At 40.7% G+C, this 20,731-nt stretch overlaps 1 protein-coding gene across 4 annotated transcripts in view; it reads right to left on the reverse strand.

Moving 5' to 3' along the window:
* Positions 1–4,176: 4,176 nt before the first annotated feature.
* The window catches only part of HIPK3 (homeodomain interacting protein kinase 3), a 68,074-nt gene continuing 51,519 nt past the window's right edge, over positions 4,177–20,731 (reverse strand). For all 4 annotated transcript variants that reach the window (XM_050335062.1, XM_050335064.1, XM_050335063.1 and 1 more), the window contains exons 5-16: positions 19,999–20,085; positions 19,014–19,198; positions 18,109–18,268; positions 17,580–17,703; positions 15,736–15,857; positions 15,442–15,566; positions 15,168–15,329; positions 14,269–14,565; positions 13,137–13,277; positions 10,537–10,772; positions 10,133–10,254; positions 4,177–8,440 (exon numbers count right to left, since the gene is read on the reverse strand). In XM_050335062.1, coding sequence (XP_050191019.1) covers positions 7,970–8,440; positions 10,133–10,254; positions 10,537–10,772; positions 13,137–13,277; positions 14,269–14,565; positions 15,168–15,329; positions 15,442–15,566; positions 15,736–15,857; positions 17,580–17,703; positions 18,109–18,268; positions 19,014–19,198; positions 19,999–20,085 — 2,232 coding nt within the window. In that variant the 3' untranslated portion in view covers positions 4,177–7,969. The remainder of the gene's footprint in view (positions 8,441–10,132; positions 10,255–10,536; positions 10,773–13,136; positions 13,278–14,268; positions 14,566–15,167; positions 15,330–15,441; positions 15,567–15,735; positions 15,858–17,579; positions 17,704–18,108; positions 18,269–19,013; positions 19,199–19,998; positions 20,086–20,731) is intronic.

The raw sequence follows: 20,731 nt of genomic DNA on the forward strand, positions 1-20,731 counted from the left end.
GGCGCGCCCCGCTCCGCCCGCCCGCCGCCCGCCGCCGCCGCATCCCCGGGGCGCCTGGCTCGGCCCCTCAGCGGGCAGCGCTGCCCATCGCCGCGCCGGGCTCTACAGCAGCGGCTCCGCGGGCAGGCGCGGCGGGAGGCGGAGCGGGGGCCCCGCATCGCCTGCCCGCGGGGACGCGGTGCCGGGATGCTCGGCGGCGGCGCGGCCGCCCCTCGGGCTCCGGGCGCGGGGAGCGCCGCGGATCGGAGCTCCTTCATCCACAAAGGGGCTCGCGGCGCCGCCGGAGCCGGCCCCGCTTCCCCGCCCTCCGAGCGCGGGGAGGCGGGAGCGGGGGCGGCGCTGCCGGGGCCGCGGGGACCCCTCCACCGCCCCCCGCCCCGCACGGGGGGAGCCGCGGCCAACGCGGGTGAGGCAGCCGGCGGTGGGGATGGGTCCCTGCCCGCTGTGCCGGCCAGAGCATCACCTGCGGGGGATCAGTCACCTCCCTGATTTTTCTTCTCTCACTTGGCGCCCGGTGCTGCCCTTGGGTGTAAACGGAGCTGCGCCCGCTCACACCTGTCCTGCGAGCCTGCCAACACTCAAAGTCCCTGCCTGCTCGCTTATTGCCGGCTGGTGTCCCGACCCGTGAGTCTCCGGGCCAGGGCATTCCCGAAGATGGCCCAGTTATCCCAGGCACCAGCCAGCGGCCACAGCGCCCAGCGCCACTGGCAGCTTTTCTGCAAGTGCAGAAGCAGCTCTGGAAATAAAGAAACTCGAGTGTACCGCAGGGGGTGACCAAATTGGCAGCTACAGCCCCAGCCACCCACTGTGCAAACAGAGGAGAGGTCTTCCCCTGTCGCCCCTGTCCTGTGCTCACTCGGTCGGTCACTCGCTCCCTGCCCAGGACAGGGCTGGGACGTCCAGCCTGAAAGGGGAGCTCCACAGGACAGAGTTTTGTCTCTGTGATGCTTAAAGGTACACCAGGAGACCGAGCAGCACATGAAATGTGTTATGGACAGCAGCTCCCTCAGTCACAGTCACACCAAACATCGGGGCAGCTCATTTAGTGTTTTCTGCAATTACTATTTTCAGCAGAGGTAACGCGAAATCTTTATTTTACTGTCATCTCTTTCCTGAAATGCTTCCATGAATTCTTTTAGTTCCCAGATCATTTCCGCAGGCAACAGGCACCGATGGCAGGAGGAGGAGCAAAGCAAAGGTGCCTTGGGGCACAACATGCTCCAGTACCCCGAGAGCTGGTTCTGAGAGGCTGCAGCAGTGCTTACACGCAGGAAAGCTGCCCCAGCCTCGCAGCAATTCTGTTCTGCTGGAAGTTGTCTTTTGGAGAAATTCTTCAAAGTCACGTTTGAGGCAGAGCAAGCCTCATCAGGGGCCAGCCCCAGCTTGACATCTGCTACCCAGCCGCTCACAGCATCCCCAAAGCCTGGCAGCCCGTAATTACATGTTTATCTGCCTAGTTCAGCACACTCCGGATGTCACCAATAGAACTACTCGGCCACTGTTATGTCCCATTTCTGCCGTCTTACTTTTTCCTCAAATCACTAATTCATTCCGTGCAAAAATTAGCTTCCACGTGATGACAACTAGCGATTACCCAGAGCAAAGATGGCAGTTGTATGATTATTATGGTGAAATGGAGAGCTCGCTCATCACTCCGCTTAATCCAGGGCCAACGCGTTTAGTGCAGGGCCCTCTGGTGGTACCTTTAGCGAGTCCTGCGGAAACCCCATTCCATCACTTTTATATTTTTTTCTAGGTTTTGTCATGATTCGGGTACAATTGTAATAGATCCATCAGTGAGAGATTTTTGAAAGCGATTTTTTTTTCCATTCTAGCTCTTAACTATTACGGTTTTCTCTAAATTTTCTATTACCCTCTGTGTGTGTGTTATGTATTACATGTAAAACACAAATAGTGGATTTAAATGTTATTTCAAAGGATTTTTAAAATGTTTATTTTCTAGAATGATGACTGGAACTCTTATTAGTGAAAAATCACAACAGTTTTACCAAGTAACTGTTGTTAATTACTTCCTGAACTTAACTTTCCTAATCCTAGCTGGGTTTGGTTTTGGGGTTTTTTTTGGTCCAGAAAGGTAATTTCTACCTCTTGGGGAGTATATGTGCATCCATACTTGTTACTGAGGTTTGCTTTCCTACATGTGTGTTCTCCCAGAGCATCCACATGCTCTGTACACTTGATTATCAGGTATTTTTTTGCAAGCAGCACCTGTATTTTGTCCATGAGTTCCCTTCCATGGTGACATGTGTGGCACAGGGAGGTGAAATGCATGTACTTCTGACCTGGCTTCCTCTCAGATGGGGAATCCTTAATGCCAGAAGTTAGTCCATATTCTAGAAGAGATGCCTCACTGTGGAGAAGGAATCAAGATGCTCCATGCCGGTCAAGATCTACTCTAGCTGGCTGTGATGTATTGAGTGTTCCTCCACGGGTCCAGGATGAACACCACTCTGCCACCCTATGTAATAACAAGCCACACACACAGAGACCAAAATTCACGTTTGCAGGGATTCCCCTGCCTTTGCCCCAGAGCGACAAGTTGACATCAGCTATCTGACTTTGGCTGAAATGATGAGTAACCCCAGATCCAAAACTGGCTTGCTTGCAGCAGACCTACCACAAACATTCCAAGTCTTCCTTGTCTTTATGAAGGAACCCATTGATGAGGATCTTCATCCACGGATGAGAAGCCACTGTGTCCATGCTCCGTGAAGCAGGTGGCACAAGTACAACCACAGGATGGAGTCCAGCCTCCAGGCACCTCTATCAGCTTGGGGGAGATGCTTCTAACCCGCTATTTCAGGATTTAAGGAGAAGAATCCTTTCAAAAGTGCGTTCCAGCCTCTGAGCATAAAGCTTTATCATTCCAACAAAGAAAACTCAGTGCTGTTCCCCAGAACAAGGACAGGCAGAATTACCTGCATGTGCTTGAAGCACGAACCCGCCTCTCCCAAGGGAGAAAATGCGACTTCCTACAGGTGAAAGGCAGGAAGCTGTAATTAACACCAATCACCGTCAAACCTTATCCAGGCCTTCCTGCACAGCAGGACACCAGCCTGAGCATTTCAGTGCGGGAAGAGAGGCAGGAGGGGCTACAGCACTTCTCTGGTGTTTCCCAGAGCTCTGCACTGCATGAGACACACATGCTGGGCACTGTGGGCCTGTGAGGAAGTCACAGCCCTTTAAGTGGGGAGCAGCACTGTTTCACAACTCTCCCGAAACTTTGACTCATGCTGCCTCTACTCCTGACAGGAGCTGAACTCACAGCGTGCATGAGCTGCAGTGATGAACGTGAATCTACCAGCACGGCCAGAGCTGCTTTGTGAGTGGTACCAAGCAGGAGCTTCTCTGTCGCCTCCCAGAGACTGATCATCTCTCCAGCTGAAAGCCTAAGCTGATTCACTGAGGAAACACAGCATCATCCTGAACCCATTTGTCCCACTCCAGGTCTGTAGCGTGTGACAGCCCCATTGACTCTGAGAGCTTTTCCTTGAATGAATCTGCTGTCTTAGCTGCAGAACAAATTCGTCCTTTGCTTCCAGTGACAGGGAAAATACTCACCAAATTTTAAACCAGCGTTAGTCATCCTGAAGGCAGCTGAGAGGAAGATTGCTTAGCTGTAATCGCCTGTCCTAGTCCAATCCTTCCACGGGATGGGGAAGAGCATAGGAGACAGCTGGACATCATTACTAATAGAAAGCAAGAACAGAAAGGACTTCACAGGCAGCGTATTTCCCCCTGAAAGGCTCAGGCTGCCTTTCCTTGTTCGTTAGATGCTGCCAGAAGTGTGAGTGTAAAATACACCGACGGCAGTGGCGTTATTTGCTATGGGAAAAGTGGGATCTAGATACCAACACGCATTTAAAAGTCAACAATACACGAGTGTAACTGTGAAGAGAGAGAAGGAAGCAGCTTGGGAGCAACAGAAGTGTCTGCAGAACTTGGACAGACACATTTACGTGTGTCACCTGAAGGCCCTCTGAAGCAAGCCCTGAAAGCCAACAGAATTTAAAATTTCAGAAAGAAGCTTAGACAAATGATTACACCAGAATTTTAGAGCCCTCTCAGAGAGTTTTCATCATCTTTTGACTTAATCCAGCCTTGAGGTAACAAATAAAAAATAAAAATATGAGAAATAAAAGTCACCAAAAGTCATCTGCTGCAATATATATTTTAATTCAAAGTGAATCTTGACAGTAATACACCATAAATTCTTATTTTGACACTCACCAAAATAGTCACCTGGAAAACCCGCTTTTTGTGACAAAGTACAGAAGGCTTGGTCACATTTAAATCACTGAGAACTAGAAAGAAATACTATCGCAAACTGTAAGAGACATTACATCCATAAAAAATTTTCCCAGTCCTCATATTGTAATATTGCACAGTGCAATTGCTACATGGCGAACTAGTGTAGCATAGAAATCCAAAGCAAAAAAAAACAAAAAAACCAAAAAAAACCAAAAAAGCCACAAGTCTACAAATTGTTAAACAGTAACAGTTCAACCTTAGTTAATCAAGTCTCTATCACTGGGTGTTTCTAGAACAAGTCTTCCTACAGCTTGCAGTGTGATTTAACTTTTACTTAACACAAACCAAGTTAGTTAGCAGTAAAAACAGAAAATTTAAAAATTAACCCCCCCCCCAAAAAAAAGTTAATACAGTAGCATATTTGACCAATAAAACACCCTGAAGTAAAGTTAAAAACCGAACACAAGAAATTCATATAAAATCTTGCAAATTAAAGTAATATGCAGATATGCAATTCCGTAGTCATGCAGTGTTTTATTTAAAAAAGGCATTTAAACAGTATAATGTATAAATGCTTCTCAGAGGACGACTTTTTTCACAGAAAAGGCCCTCACCCTGAAAGTTTTTTGGTTTTGTTTTTGTTTTTTTTTTTTTTTCCTGCAGATGGGCCACGGACACTTGCAGCGACAAGAGCCCGTTCTCTCAGTGGGTATTGCAGGAGGGGGGAAAAGTTACCTGGTATATTGAATTTAAGCTGTGGCAGGAACCCAAATATTTCCTTCTTTGAAATGCAGACGTTTCTAAAATGACAATACACAGAAAGAGCAGCAGATCTAATTTGGGGCGCATTTACAGCAACTTCTTCCTGCGCACGACAGGATACGGTTGTGAGATATACAGATAATCGTGTCAATTTAACAAGCACATCAGCTTAAAACCTTAAAGCACAGTAAAAAGAAAGTACAGTAAATACATCAGACCAACGATGATCCCCATGGCCCCAGCAAGAAAAAAAAAAAAAATTGCAGTTTTTTGTTGTGTTTTTGTGTTTGTTTGTTTATTTTTTTGTCATCGCGATACAAAACTCACGTTCTCCGTCTGCACTGGTGGTTCTTGGTGTGTCCATTGCCTGCAATGGAGGGAGCACCAAAAAAAACAAAGTCGCTTCCCAACACAAGGGAGTGAACAGAAAACTGTCTGCTGGACCACACAGCACGAGCTTGAAGGGGTAAGGTGGACGTCCAATTTGAGCACTGCCTCGGCTCCCTATGTTTAGGTTTTACAGATGCGCTGATAAGATTTCAAATTCATCAGGACACTCCCTAGTTTCTAATGTATACTTTATACACACACACTCGTACAAAATGCATAGAGTTGATTGCTAAAAACACTGAAACTTGTGGGAAAAGTTAGGTTTCTTAATTTTCAGTGTGATTAAAAACGTACTTGCTGGTATTTTCTTTTTTTTTTTTTTATAATGATCTAATACTGTTGTATTTTAGTTATTACTTAAAAAATAAATCAAATGTAGGCACATTTATTTCATTCAGACATTCATTAAATAAAACACTGCTTGTGTTAGTGGAGTAAAGAAAAAGATTACCAGTTATTAGCTTATTGACAGAGTTAAACTCAAATGCTTTGCACTCTTATTCCAGTCAACATTGCAAGGATTGTATTCCAGATTTTGTTTTAAAAAAAGTTAAGTCAAGCCTGCAAGATGCAGCTTCTTAAGTGTCTACACAATGCCAATATGAAAACATAAAAAAATTAAGTTACATCAATACATCCACTTATATGCAGTGATGAGCTCAAAGTTAATGGAGATAAAATACTGATGCAAATAACACACCCCAAAAAAACATATGCAATCATCTTCCATCATTTACAGTATAGTAGTTACGACACTTCAAACATGAAAACAAAATAAAAATTTAAAAATTAAAAAAAAAAAAACCAAAAAGAAAAACCAAACCCCAAACCCGGCTTCTATTTCATGTAATTAGACTTGTACAGAAATTAGAAGGCTAAGAAAGAACTAGTTAATCATCTAATTTCACAGCTATCTGAAGTGGCAATCGTTTATATAGCAGCTTATCTATGATACATTCAAGATAAATGATACAATTTATTACTTGCCCATAAGCTAAAACACGGCCTCAGCTTAATACCTTCCGTAAATCCCATCTCTACACTACAGTTTACTTGAGGTCTATGAAAAAGTAGCTACCTTTTATAGGAAATGGATGATTAAGTCTTTGGTGCCGCAAAAAAGCAACTTCATTTGAACAAAACAAAACAAAACAAAACAACAAAAAAAAATAAAACCAAAAAGACACACTTCCTAAGGAGAAGAAAAAAAAAAAAAAAAAAAAAGAAAAAAATTAATGCAGAAAGCATGTAATTTACGTCCCTGACGGAATGTATTAAATAAGCAAACACCCGCAACAGGCTAAAACAAATACTATCATTAAAAAAATAATAATAAAAAAAAGGCTAAAATCTCTCCCATGCATAAATGAAAGATTGCACACAAAGAACTCACATCTTTTCAAGCTTCAATAGTAAATATTCTGCTACTAGTTATTAAATACTGCATGGTTTGCTCAAGCTAAGATGAAACCACATCATGGATCAATGAGCACTTGGGCTTTTCCTCTCATTAGCTAGTCAGTCATGCCTACTGCACCTCTAAAACATTTTATTTTACCCAATTAGACAAACACTTTTAAAATAAACTACTTAGGTCGTATTGCAGTTCCATTTACCAGTATGAAATACTGTCTTGTGTGTCACTACTCAACAGCTACTGAATCAACTTCTCTTAAGCACTACTAAAGTCTTGTCTTGAAGCTAGATCATTCTGGGGGGGAAAAACAAAGACAGCAAAATTCAGCTACAGCAAAACATGCTGCCCTCTCGGTAAGGAAAACACACCCAATACTAAAATCATACCACACAAAACCCAAAATGAGCATTACGCTACCAAAAAATCAGCAGATCTGAAGTTTTAAGTGCTGCAGTCCTCAACATTTATATATAAGTAATAACATTAACAACCTCAAATATTTAAGGCACTATGTGTGGGAACAGTTTACAATGCAGCTGAGATTATTAGGACAACAACATTTAAGAGCAATGTTTAGGCTTTTTTTTTTTTTTTCCTTCGCCCATGCAAAAGACACATGCAATGTGAAGAAGAACAACAGCTCAACTTTTAGATAAGTGACTCAACATTTAAACACCAAGATACGCAATACAAACAAGTTACTCCTACACTGTACTGCTGACACATGTGCATCTGTTGCTCTAGAGTTCTGTACACTGAATGGCTTCCCAAATGTAGACGTGTCTTGCACTAGTTAGAAGGCAATTTTATAAAAAATAGCAGGAGCAAAACCAGATTTCTGCTCCCATAAGTCACCTGTCTAAAGTTACTATATAAGAAGGTAACATGAACCAAAGACAAGTTATACCAAATGTGCAAAACACATTAAAAGTGAGTTTGTTTTTGTTTGTTTGTTTTTTTTTCTTAAAGCTCAGAGAGTTGTTTAAATTGCACCCAAGTCTACATGATTCAAAAAAATAATTTTCCTCGTTGTGCCATGGCTAATATTTATAATAAATACCATGTTTTTCTTCTCAACTCGAAACTTCCGTATCATCGAGCCTCCTCCGTGCACCGCGCCTTGAGCTCTCACATGAAGGGGTACTGGCTGAGTTTCGTGGGGCTCAGCGGGAACCCTGCGTAGGCGGGCGACGCCGCGATGTACGAGTGCGGGGGGAAGAGCGGCTTGTACTGAGTCTGAGGGATGGTGGGGGAAGGCAGGAGGCGGGGGTTGATGCCCACCGGGACCTGGTGGACGATGCCGCTGGGGTGGGTGATGCCGTAGGTGGGGTGCTGCAGCAGAGGTCTGGAGGCACAGGGCGAGGCGAGCAGGTGGGCGACGGGCGCGGCGGCGCTGCCGAGGGGCGCCGGCGACGGGTAGGGCAGGAGGGCGGGCTGGGCGCCCAGGTGGGCGCTGCCGGGGAGATGGGCGTGCACGGCCGCGTGGCTGGGGCTGCCCTGGGGCAGGGAGAAAGCGTGGCTGGCCGGGATGTAGCCCTGCTGCCTCCGCTGAGCGTAGTTCCCGTTCCACTCCTGCGGCCCGGAGCCGAAGTGCTGAACCTGTCCACACACACACACACACACACACAGACAGAAAGAGAGACCAGGCAGGGTAATCTTTAATGTTTCTGGGTACAAAGAGGCTTTGAAAAATGGAATAATGCGCTAAAAACTAGTCAACTGAAAATCGGGAGGAATATAGAGACGGGAGGAATTAAACGCTTAAATAAATAATAATTTAAAAAATATATATATATATTAGCTATTTAGGTAGTAGCACAGACAGGAAATCTGACGATAAGAGATGGAAAACAGAAAACAAGTTATTTTAATGCTCTTGCAAAATAATAATAATAATAATAAATAAAAAAAAAGATCAAATGCCATGCTGGGCTGTTTTAACAGAAATACCATGTATCACATGAGCAAGGTGCTTATTCCACTCTACTCAGCACTGGCTTGGCATCAATTGGAAGTGCTGCATTCAGTTTGGGCACCATAATGAGGCACAAAGAGGACAAATAGGAGAGAAATTTTAGAGGAGAGCAGAAAAAATAATAAACGGATTGAAAACATCTGAGACAACTAGGCAAACAGAAGTCTAGGGCTATGATCACAGGAAGATGTGGCAATCATTAACAGTCATAAAGAGAAAAGACTAAAAATCAATTACTCTCATTAAATGATGCAGACTTCAAACTACACAGGGCATCTACCAAAAAAGGGAGGATCAGCATAAATTTTTTGCAAAGAAAATAACATTCTACGCTTTCTGCCAAGAGGCTGAGGAGTTGCAGACACTGAAGAGATTAAAAATTAATACCATGCTGATCATATTAAGGTTTGCTTAGAATTAATTAAACCAATCCTTTTGCATAATCATGCAGAAGGGGAGACTGTGTCACCCACCCAAACTTTTCTCTCAGTCTACACTATTCAAGTCGTCATTGCTAAATCCTCTTATCTACGTATTGCACGCTTGCATTTAGTGTTTAACTTACAATATTCAGTTATTCTGCAAGACTTACACAAACAGGTACTGCTCTTAGATTAATGTACCTCCAGCTATCCAACTAAAAGCTCAGCACAGCTCTAGCTCAACATTAATTAATTAAAAGGCTTAAACTTGATGTCATGTGTCAACTTCAGTTCTCAGCCACAGCAGACATACTTACTGTGTTGTTGGGTAATGATAAAAGTGACTTTTAAGTGAACTTTGAGTATCTTCTAACATTGGACTGAACTACATTCACAACCTCATCTCTGCCCAGTTTCACTGCCTGGCAGCAAAGTTATGAAATAGTCGAGTTTGTTAAGCTCTCTCTCTCATCTCTGAATACTCAAACTACAAGCTACAAGCATTTTCTCCACACTGCTAACAGAACAAGACTGAGACACGGCTGCTGATTTTAACTGCACACTGTGAGCAGTTTTAGCATCTGGATGTAGGAAAGAAAGTGCTAACGTGTTTTTCTGTTCGTCTCATGCTTTGATTTTGTGTAAGCATTGACAATTTTGCCAGTGGGACTTTTCTACTATTTTTGACAATAAAGTCAGCTGTTCTAAGAAAATGACCAGAAGTGAAAGGTACTTATGACTTGCCCACTAAGTTGAAATCCATTTTTCAAGATTTGAACACTTCTTTAATGAAGCTGCCGAAAACCTGCAATTGCCACTGACAGCAATCGAAACTGCGAGCATTCAGCGCGTTTTGAGACAGAAAAAGTGCTTTTTAGGTGTAAGTACATGTACCTGACTGAAGTTTACGTGTTGCTGATGGAATGCTGATTTTTGCTGACGGTTTCCTACAGCAGAAGACTGGTTTATTCTTCCCAGCACAGATCGACCCTTTTTCAGTGGCTGGCACGTAGCATCTTCCAAGATACAAATAAACAACGTTATGTTTTTGTTGTCACTGCTCTCTTCTGACAGAAAGCTAGACAAAGTTTCATTTGCTTCAGCATACAGGGGAGAAACAATAATAATACAGGACACTAATTAAAGTCAAAACCCAGCAGTATTTAGAAGTGTTTACTACGGATTAGCAGACACATGAATAGGTCAAAATCTTCAGATATACGGCTATTGAATAAACACTGAGATTTCTGTTCTTATCTACTGGCATAGAAAGGAAAAAAACACCTGAACCAACTTACCTGTATTCACTATCTGTTCATCAAGATGTAACCTGTTTTCAAGTCTCATTGGTGGTACCACTACTGTGCAAACAGTTGATTTGGTTTCAGGATTAACCGAGGCTCTTGCTTCCTTATTTTTATTATTATTGGCTACAAAGCCGTTCTCCACAAACGGGCTGTCATGTCCTGAAGAGTCTGAAGTTGGGGAACCATCCACTGTATCACATCCACTTTCCTGTTCGTCATCTGACATGCTGTCAAAAAATAAAAGTACTGCAATAAAACAATTCTATTTTTTGTATATATCCATTTTCTTAAATTAACACGTAAAATTTATGGAAGTGAAACGACTCAAAGGTGGATAAAAATAATACATATTTCTTATACAAGCACATATATTCAAACTCATTCTATCCATAAACTGAAAGGCTCAGAGAAAGGAGGTAATTTCTACATAAAGACTTAGACGTGTAACCCAACTTGGACCCACTTTGCAATTTTATGTTTTAAGTAATTCTGTTCTTACAAACCACCTGAAATTTAGACTTTTAGGTCAAATAAAGAAGTTGAAGAAGACTATTTCATTTCTTCCTGAATGATAACATAAAGGTCTCCTGCTGGTTATTACAGTGGCAAATGAGAACAGAACACACTGATCCGATTTCCAATGCCAGTTGCCAGGAGCAAGACCACGGTTCAGTCAGTGGAACCAGAACCAAACACCTTTTAGGCAGCAAGAACTGAACACCCCAGGAAAGGAAACTCATTTACAATGAGGTATATATTGTCAGAAGAGATGCTAACCTCCTTTATTATTTATTTATTGCACAAGCAAAAGGTGCATCACGGGGGGCATCACTAACAACAACAACAACAACCACCAAATTTAAGAAGTTCTCAGTTGGGACTGTGCCAGGTTCATACAGATATATATAATGTAACAGATATATAATGTAACGTGTCTTTATTGCATGTTGTTTAAAGTAAGACAATATAAATAAAACCATTTACAAAAATTAGTTTTTTTGTGAAAAGTACTTTGACCCTACGAGGGGCAGCACAAAAACCTGAAGACTCAGCCAACAGAACTAGGTATATCTGAGTATTTTTTTTTTTAAGCAGCGCATAGTAATAATGTGACAACTACTGAGCAACTAATTGTATTTCTATATTATTATTTTTGATTCAAGTTCCTAATTATATGACTCACATTAAGTTGAATGCTAATGAAACCAGAATCCAACACACTCCTCTGCTACTGACAAAAAGTTGAATTACAGAGGGGAATTTAATTACAGCTCAGTTCCTTGCAATTCAAAGAAAATACTGTAAAAGCAAGCTGGTCTTCTTAAAAACTCTAATCTGAAGTTTTGAATGTTTTGATATTACGGAATATCAAAGGACTGACAACATTAACTACCAACCAGTAACACTACCTGACACCTCCCAGTATAAGATCCATCTTGTTATCCAAATCTTTGCTAAAACTTAACTATTTAAATGAAAATTCTTCAAATGCTTCTAGTTATTTTCTTCTTTTGCAGTCAGATATGCCAAAAGCTTAAAAAACTAGGACCAGGGAAATATAACTAGTTTAGTCCATTTATTTATCTCTGGCAACTTTTTTAACTCCCCTCTTTTTTTTCTTGAGGGGAGAGGACTGTATTTATATAAAAAGTAAGACTTATACAGATATAAATCATCCATTAAAAGCATCACTGAGTCAGGCTGTAGAAAATTTAAAACATATAAAACTGCCTGTATAGACTAGCAGTTCCATCTCCTTACCAATACACACTGTGATAGAGTCTTGAATTATTCTAAACAAACTTTTTTCATTAAGACCCTAATCAAATTCATTTTGCACAATGAAACTGCTCTGAGTTTGAGTCATCCTTTTATGTATAGAAAGTTATTCTACAGAAAATAGGAAGTGATCTGTAGAATAAAAAAAAAAAATAAAAGAATTTGTCATGCTTATGGTAGCCAGGGGTTGCCTGAAAAAAATTCACTGTATCTCTGGGTCACAGAATTTCTATGGGATATTGGGTGAATCACAACAAAATAGTTCAGATTAACAGTGAATGGTTTTATAAAAGCAGATTTTTGAATGATGGGCAAAAATGGAGTCCTAAGGTAGACATGAGGCAGTGAAGATAAAAACATTTAAGAGCTGCTCATATGAACAGTGGTTGACATAAGGGAGGCTTATGTTTGGTAGAAGAAAAAAGGCATCAGTGTTATTAAAGACTGCAAGATGCACAATGGGGGAACAAGAGGCTGCAAAACTTAAAGACAATCTCGTATCTTCCAATCTGTCACATCCTACTTTGGCTAGATTTAAATTTGCAACCCTGGAAGATTTTTGTTCTGAAGGAAGCTGCATGCAACATGTTTATATTTTCTGTGTTAACACCATCCATTCAGTATTCTGAAAACTTCCACTGCAGCAACAGAGATCTGTTAGGAATGGTAAAGGAACAGTAAATTAATTTTTAAATAGATCACTTGGCCTCACCAGATGGAACCGTAACAAAAACGCCTGCATTTTTTAGCACAAACTGAGTCTGCTGCATACTGGGATCTTTCTTTCTGCTGAAAGGAGCCCAACTCTTTACCTGTTGGACCTCTTGCAAGGAGATGGACTGGACTGCTCGGAGGAGCTGGTGCTCAGGGTGCTGTCGGGACTGCTGAGGGAGCACACGCGGTCGATGTTCAGGGTGTTCTGGCAGGCTTCGCACTCCAGGCTACCTTTACACCTGCCACACACAAACAAATCAGCAAACAACACCAGCTCTCACTCCCCACTGACTTAGCTGTAGTTATGGACTAAAAAGGGGTCCAATATTAGAAAAGGTCCTTAAACGTGAATTAATATCCAATTCCTTGTTTCTTTTATATCCAAACCAATCGATACTAGAACAAGTCAGATAAAAAATCTTGCTACAATAGTTCAGACCCTTGAAACCTTTGACAAAAGCTGAGATTTCAAATACAAGTCCCTCCAGTTCAGAATCATTACAAGTAAAAATGAGGTCAAACAAACATTAAACTTCTAAGCCCTCATTTAAAATGATGCATCGCTTCTGTGATGGCTCTGTGAAAGAAAACTCCACTGGGGGACCAGAGCCAGCACCTGCCTTTACACCCAAAGGTATAAAAGGTATATATATATGTATATATACACACCTTTTCACACTGTTAGAGAAGTATTTTCTACCCACATGTATTTTCTACATACATATGTATGTAACACTATTTACTGGATAATGGAGAAAATATTCTCTTGTGCATCCAGCACGCTGAAATAGAAGAATTGCTTTGCTCCTTAAAACCCAAAAAGGGTCTTGGAGAGCTTTTTTATACCCTTTTTATATCTACTGGTAGAATGATAACATTGATTATGCAAAGCCAGAAGACTAATCTTCAACAAATAAATAGGGTGTGACATTATTAAGAAAAAAAAGGATGCTGGACCTAAAAGTACTATGGTTTGAAAATGCCTAATGCACACGGACTGATGAGGTAGAGTTTTGATAGTGTTGTTCACTCTCAAATAATACAGGGCTACAGAGTTAACCTCTTCCTGAAGTCTGATTTAAAAAGCATCATTATTTGTCCTTTTTTTTTTTTTTTAAACTCAGACCCATTAAACCCAGCAGCTGTGCTAAGACAGCCACATTTAAGTAAACCTTGCCAAATAAATAAAACCAAATAACAAAGATAATAAATACAAGCACTGGTTCTTACTCCCTCAGTGAATGTGTCCGTCCCAGGTCGTCCTCGTCGGTGTCACTGCTGATGGTGATGACGCTGACGGCGGGGCTGGGGGAGCCGGATATGAACAGGGCCTGGCGCTGGGCGGCTCGCAGGGAGGGATCAGGGGCCAGCCTGACCGAGGCTTCACAGCAGGTACCTTGCTGCCCTTCTGAGTTGAGATTGTCCTGTGCTTCTATACAACTTATGCTCTTCACAGCCTTCAGGTTAAGTATCTTTGGAGATATGAAGGCTGAATTTTGGATGTTGGTGTTTTGTAGCACGTTGCTCCTGTGAAGAAAACGCTCCGTTTGGCATTTAGTGAATCTCTACACTAAACACAGTAATAAACACTTGGCATAGATGACTTCAGATATTAACAAGAAAGATGGAACACCTAAGACTGAAATTTATAACACTGAATGCAGTATACTGAAAATCCCATTTTCTTGTAAGGGAAAAAAAAAAAAAAAAAGAAACAAAAATCTCATTCAGGTGAAAAACAAGCAAACAAATCCTGGCCAGATTTGCTGCAGAGATTCTCCCTGCAAACAGAAGCTGGTGGCCTCCAGAAGAACTCCTTGCTTAATACAGGAATGCTGACATTGTCCCTGTAACGTGTGCTTTCCCATTTATCGAGCATCCCACACCTTTGCCAATACTTTGCATGGAAGTGGGGTATATTTTCTTCAGCAGGCAGCTGAAGCATTTTTGGCTACCAGTAAAAGAAAGACTGTTGTTAAGGCGACTGCAAGGCAAACTGCAATCCCCTGTGCAGTACGTCTTTATTTTCAGTTCCCTAAACCTGATATATTCTCACACACATAAACTTAGGAATATCCCACTACAGCTACCTCAATATATTCTTTGAGTGTCAGAAATATTCTACCAACCTGTTCTGGCACAGTTTGTTCCTCTTGGTAGCTGCAGGCTGAGGCCAGACGACGTGTGCAATGCCCACACTAATTGGCTGAGGGGCAGACAGGGTTATCTGATGTGTTAAAAGAGGCTGTGGTATCACTGAGCTGTAATGAGTGCCCTGGGTAATCATCTTCCTGGGGAAAAGGAAAGGCAGTTTTACATTGCCAGTCATTTCGCATCAGCACCCACAGTTCTTGTTAAGTCGGAGCCATTATTAAGGCATGGCACAAAAACACATGGGCTTACCCCCAGTCTCCAAGCCTCTGTGGGCCAGCCACAGGATCAGAGGCCAGAGATGTTGCAGGAGCTGCCACTGGTGCCACCTGCTGCCATGCAGGAACCAGGATCTGCTGAGTCTGATTTGACCACGTCTGTGTTGCGAAGCAGAGAAGATTTTTATGACGCGGGGCAACGACTGAATTTACATTCGCCGCTCGTGGTTCAGCACAGAACAGAGGAGGGACCACAACAGAACTCTACATTTAAAAACATTTACCAGCTAATAATAAAGTAAGATTTTTTCCTTTAGAATGAGCCAACCTGAGAGAGGATTCCGGCTCGAATCTGTAGTGGCTGAATTGCGTGGGCTTGGGTCACCAACGGAACTGCATTATCCACCCGCAGGGAGAAACTGGTGGGTTTGCTGTGGTTTGTAGGAATTCCTGTCAGGGAGAAAAACATACACCCAAGCTTTCAGCAAACACCGGTCTTGCTTGTATTTTCTGAGCCAAATGCAAACACCACAGAGGACAATTTTAAAACATTTCACGAAAAAAAACTTTTTTAATGTGTTTATGATCTAATCTAAGTCATCGTTTATATGACTTTCAAGCCAAACAAATAAACATCTAAAAGGTTTTTGTGCCTTAACTTATCTGCACAAATATTTGATGCTGGAATTTCCAGAAAGAACTGCCAATAGCTACTATTTGGAAACAGCTTAATAGAAAGAGGAATGACTTTGGCAGCAAGTTCTGCAAAGCTAAGCATTTACTCTTCATCACAAACTTCATCACAAATATTTCAAAGGAAGCAGAAAAAAAGTAAGCAGAACTGAATTTCAAAGCTTCTCACAACTGACTCCTGCACATCTCATGCTCTGTATTTCCAGCAGGCTGAAACCCATTCCTCTTGGCTTTTATAGCAGACAATGCCACAGGTATAATGCCCCTCCTTGCTACCATCTCTTCAGTGGGAAACAATGTAAAATTTTATGTGAATCTCATCAAATGTTTGCAGTAGAATCCATAACCCTACTCCTCCTTTCAACAAAATAATGCAAACTGTTAGAATATACCACAAGAGCATAATACGAAAAAGATGCATCTCATGCCCTGTATAGGTTTCATTATTGTCACAAGGAACTAACAGACATACAGCAATGCTGAAATGTTTACTACTTAGAGCATTTTTTTACACAATAATGTCAAAAAAGTATGGAAGAGGATTTTTTCCCAACAGATACTGCAACAGAGCAACTATGGCAGAAGACAATACTGCCTAAGAAAAGATATACCTGATCTCACCTTCTAACTGCACTGCATGCCTTGTGCCTCAGTCAAAGGTTAAGCAATGAGTGTTCACAGGTAACTACTGAAGAACTACTAAACTAAAGTTTAGAAGTGGTTTGGTTGGGTTTTTTTTTATTCTTTACAGTAAAAGATGAAAGAAAATCTTCATCTGATGTAATTCTCATGTCATAACCAGTATTTAGTTATAACCATGCACTTCAAAGTTTTCATTTTGAAATGCAGTTGACTGATTTTTTTTTTCCCCACAGCCATCTAGAAGAGCAACATCTTAGCTCTGACAGAAGTAGCAAGTTTTAGCACTTCAGATATTCCACAGAGCAGCCAAGCTGGGAAACGTTGAAGCAGTGCCAGATACCATTAATATCCCCTTTTCATCCGTGCCAACAACTCAACTCAGCACCTATGTGATGAAAACAATATATTCCCTTCATTTCAGCTGTAGCAGAATTTAAATTTGGAAATTTATCATCATACTAAGAGTATGGAATTTAGAATATGGAAAGTTATCGTCATATTGAGAATACAGTATACAGATCCCAGATAAAGTATTTGCCTTCATGTTTCACACTTTGTTCCTCTATTTCAGCCAAGATATAAATTTATATGTGTGTCTGTGGTATATGAAGATGAGCTTTGAATTGCTTAAATCATTTTCTGCAGGTGCTGATTTGCTGTTTATTTCAGAAAGGTGCCACATACCTGCATCTGACTCACATGCTAATTTTTTAATTACATAATTAAGTTCTTTTAAACATAAGCACTAAGTGGATAGAATGGAAAACTCAAATATTGCCAACAGACAGACAGTAACACTCGTATTTTAGGAACTGTGACGATTACAGATAAACCTACCTTGAATAGCTGGAGGACATATAATCAATGCCTGTTGGAAAACATCACTGCAACCAAACTGAGCAGTTCCTGCCTGCAGGGGTATCCCTTGGTGCAAAACTGAATGGGCAGATGCAGTTAATGCCTATGGAAACAGATTCAACACAGGCAACATTATTATAAGCATTAAATCTAAATGTCTCACACCCTTGTCCCACCACTTCGTATAATAAACAACTAAAATAACTTACAAAAAATTAAAATTTCAAATACATTTTACAGGAAGCCATTCTATTTGGCCACTGGAGGGCATCATAATACAGCACTGACGATCCCAGTTTTGTCCCTTAATTTGAAACGTGCCGAATTCTAAAGGGTTTGGTTAAGAAAACATTAGGAAAAAAATAAAAGACAGTAGATTTTGTCACTTAACAGATGTAATTTTTTAAATTATTAATTAGAAGAACTGCATTAACTGAACTTATAATTAAAAAAAAAAAAAAAGAAAAAAAATTTTAAAAAACCCCAAACCACAAAATGTTGTTTTTACCTGACTTCTTACTGGACCAATTTTGGTAAAGCTCGCAGTCAGGTTGGCTGCACTGCCTGAGGCAACTGATCTCATAAGTGATGTTTTATTGCGATTGCTTAAGTCATACAGATTTGATCTGCATTTGCAAATATCCATGATATGAAAACAGGACTTCACTCTATCAAAACCAGAAAATAAGTCGCTTTAATCACGATTTCATGTCATGTTAAACGTATAAAACAATTCCCCCGAACAAGATTAAAAAAAAAAAAAAAAAATTTAGTTCAAAGCCCACATTTTCCAGTTTCACAGAATGGCATCATACACAGAAGCAGGAAAAAAAGAAACACTGCTGTTACTATGGTCACGTCAAGCCTTTGTAATGCCTATTTTGAAATCAAGGAAAATAATGCTATTTCCTACTCCTTCCATCTAACACCATTTTCCTGACAACTGTGTGCAAACAGCAAGGACAGTAAACTAAATAGGTGGAAAGCTTTCTCTTCCAGTGGAATGCTCGCACTTCAGGAAGTCCACGGGGAAATCCACAACTCCAGAACTGCAGGAAAACTTTCAATATATGCCACATGAATTAAAAGAAAGTCCCAAGATGTTAACCTCAAGAGGAAATGCCCATCCTAGCTTTCAGTGACTGGTTGGGACTAGGGCTCTTCACACCTCCAAAAATCAAGCCCAAGTTCCTGCAGTGCTGGAATTTTAACCACCATGCATAGAACCAACTGTTCTGCTACTTTTCAGAATGAAAAAATCCATTCAACCAGTTCCCTTGACCCAGTAGGTGTATCTAACACTGCAAGCACTTGAAAGCGTTCTCTAAGACATCATAAAAATCATGAAAGCAGAAGAAACAGCAGTGCCACACAAATGAATTGCAAGCAGCAAGAGATTCCCGTGTTACATACTGGTTGCTATGAGGAAAATCGAGGAGGTGCTTCATGGTAACAAAAGAATGGTTCAGGGTCTCAGCTGGAGTGATTCTTAGATCAGCATCGATAAGCAACATTTTCTTCAACAGACTGACGAACTCCCTCCTATCTGCCTTCTCTGCCAACAGGTCACTTCCTTCCAAATCCATCACCATGTTCACCTGGCATTGAACAGAACAGTCAGATACAAGATGTGCATATTATTTTACCTCTTTCTGTTACTGCTTTCTGCTATAAAATGTTGATATTCAGCCTTTTGGTTAGCCAAGTGATTGGCTTGGAATTGATGACTTTTTCTTCACTCTGCCCAGCTAAAAACCCCTGAAGGCTTTATTCCAATCTGGGACTTGGAATTGAAGAAATAAGATTTGGAATAAAGATCTTCATATGGTCTAACTCAAACTACAGAGGTAATCTTCAAAAAACAGTATCAAGCATGTGTTAATGCCAACATTGCAACTAAATTTGATTCTTTTTTCAGGATATGAAAGAAAAAGAAAATATTGACTTGAGAGTTATAAAGCTAAGGAAAAGTGAAAAAAATACAGGGTTTTTTATACAATTTTTAAAAATTATACTGAGAAATATATTGTTAAGATAACAGAATGATACTGGAAATCATGCAGTTAAGATAGCAGGTTCCAAATGCATTTGTTGTTTTCCCCATAATGGCAGATAAGGTAGAAGAGAAACTATACATCCTACATAAAATTAAAGGGTCCACAAGGAAAAGTACCGCTGTTTAACAAAAGCAGTGGCAAGGGAATATCTTTATTAAAAGCCCAAAGGGCTCACATGGCCAGACATCTTCCTCAGAGCAGCAGAGAAAGGTAGGTATGACTGAGATTTAATAAACAATATTCTAAAGGGCATTTCTTTCCAAACTAATAAAATGTTTTAAAATCAGTGTTCATTCCCACGTGTTCCTCTTGCAAAGGATGAAGAAGGCTCTGATACTCACGTGCACTATATCATCCAAACTGTTGAAAATATACTTTCTGGCCTCTTTAGACTTCATACCTGTTTCTGCCTCGTGTTCTTCCAATGTCTCAAAGGAAAAAAGAAAAAAAAAGGAGAGCTGAGTTTAGAAGCTGTCAATAAAAGGCACAACTACAAAGGAACTTTACCTATTTACTGACCTTAAAAACACTATTGTTTGGGGTTTTTCTCAAATAAATAGTATTTTAGTTGACTATTTGTACAGTGCTTTTCTGGCTACTTTCTATCTCTAAATCAAAAGACAAAAACTAGTACATTTTACATCTGACAGATCACAGAAGTGGATTACAATAGATAGTCTGTAAATCATGCAGGAAACACTGAAAGCCTAGCAAAGAGCTGTTTAATGAAAGTGTCTCACATGCTTATATTTTTATGTATCACAAGTTTTCTAATACTCGTATTTTACCCATTTCCTCAAACTCAGACCTTTAACTTCAAACAGCAGCAACATCATAACACTTTAAAAAAAAAAAAAACACCAAAACACCAAAAAAACCCACAACAAAACCAACAAACAAAAAAAACCACCCAGGCAATCTCTGTTCAACTTCTTTGTTTTCTCTTTCTTTTTTCATTTTTATACTTTCATTCTTCCACATACACAACAGCTGGCATAAATATTTTAAATACCGAAGTATGAAACAAACAAATTCTAGAGGATGAATTAAATCACTCATCAGTGATTTATGAGC

The sequence above is a fragment of the Myiozetetes cayanensis genome, unplaced genomic scaffold (assembly GCF_022539395.1).
Source record: "Myiozetetes cayanensis isolate MyiCay16 unplaced genomic scaffold, myiCay2020 scf6-25, whole genome shotgun sequence".
NCBI lineage: Eukaryota > Metazoa > Chordata > Aves > Passeriformes > Tyrannidae > Myiozetetes > Myiozetetes cayanensis.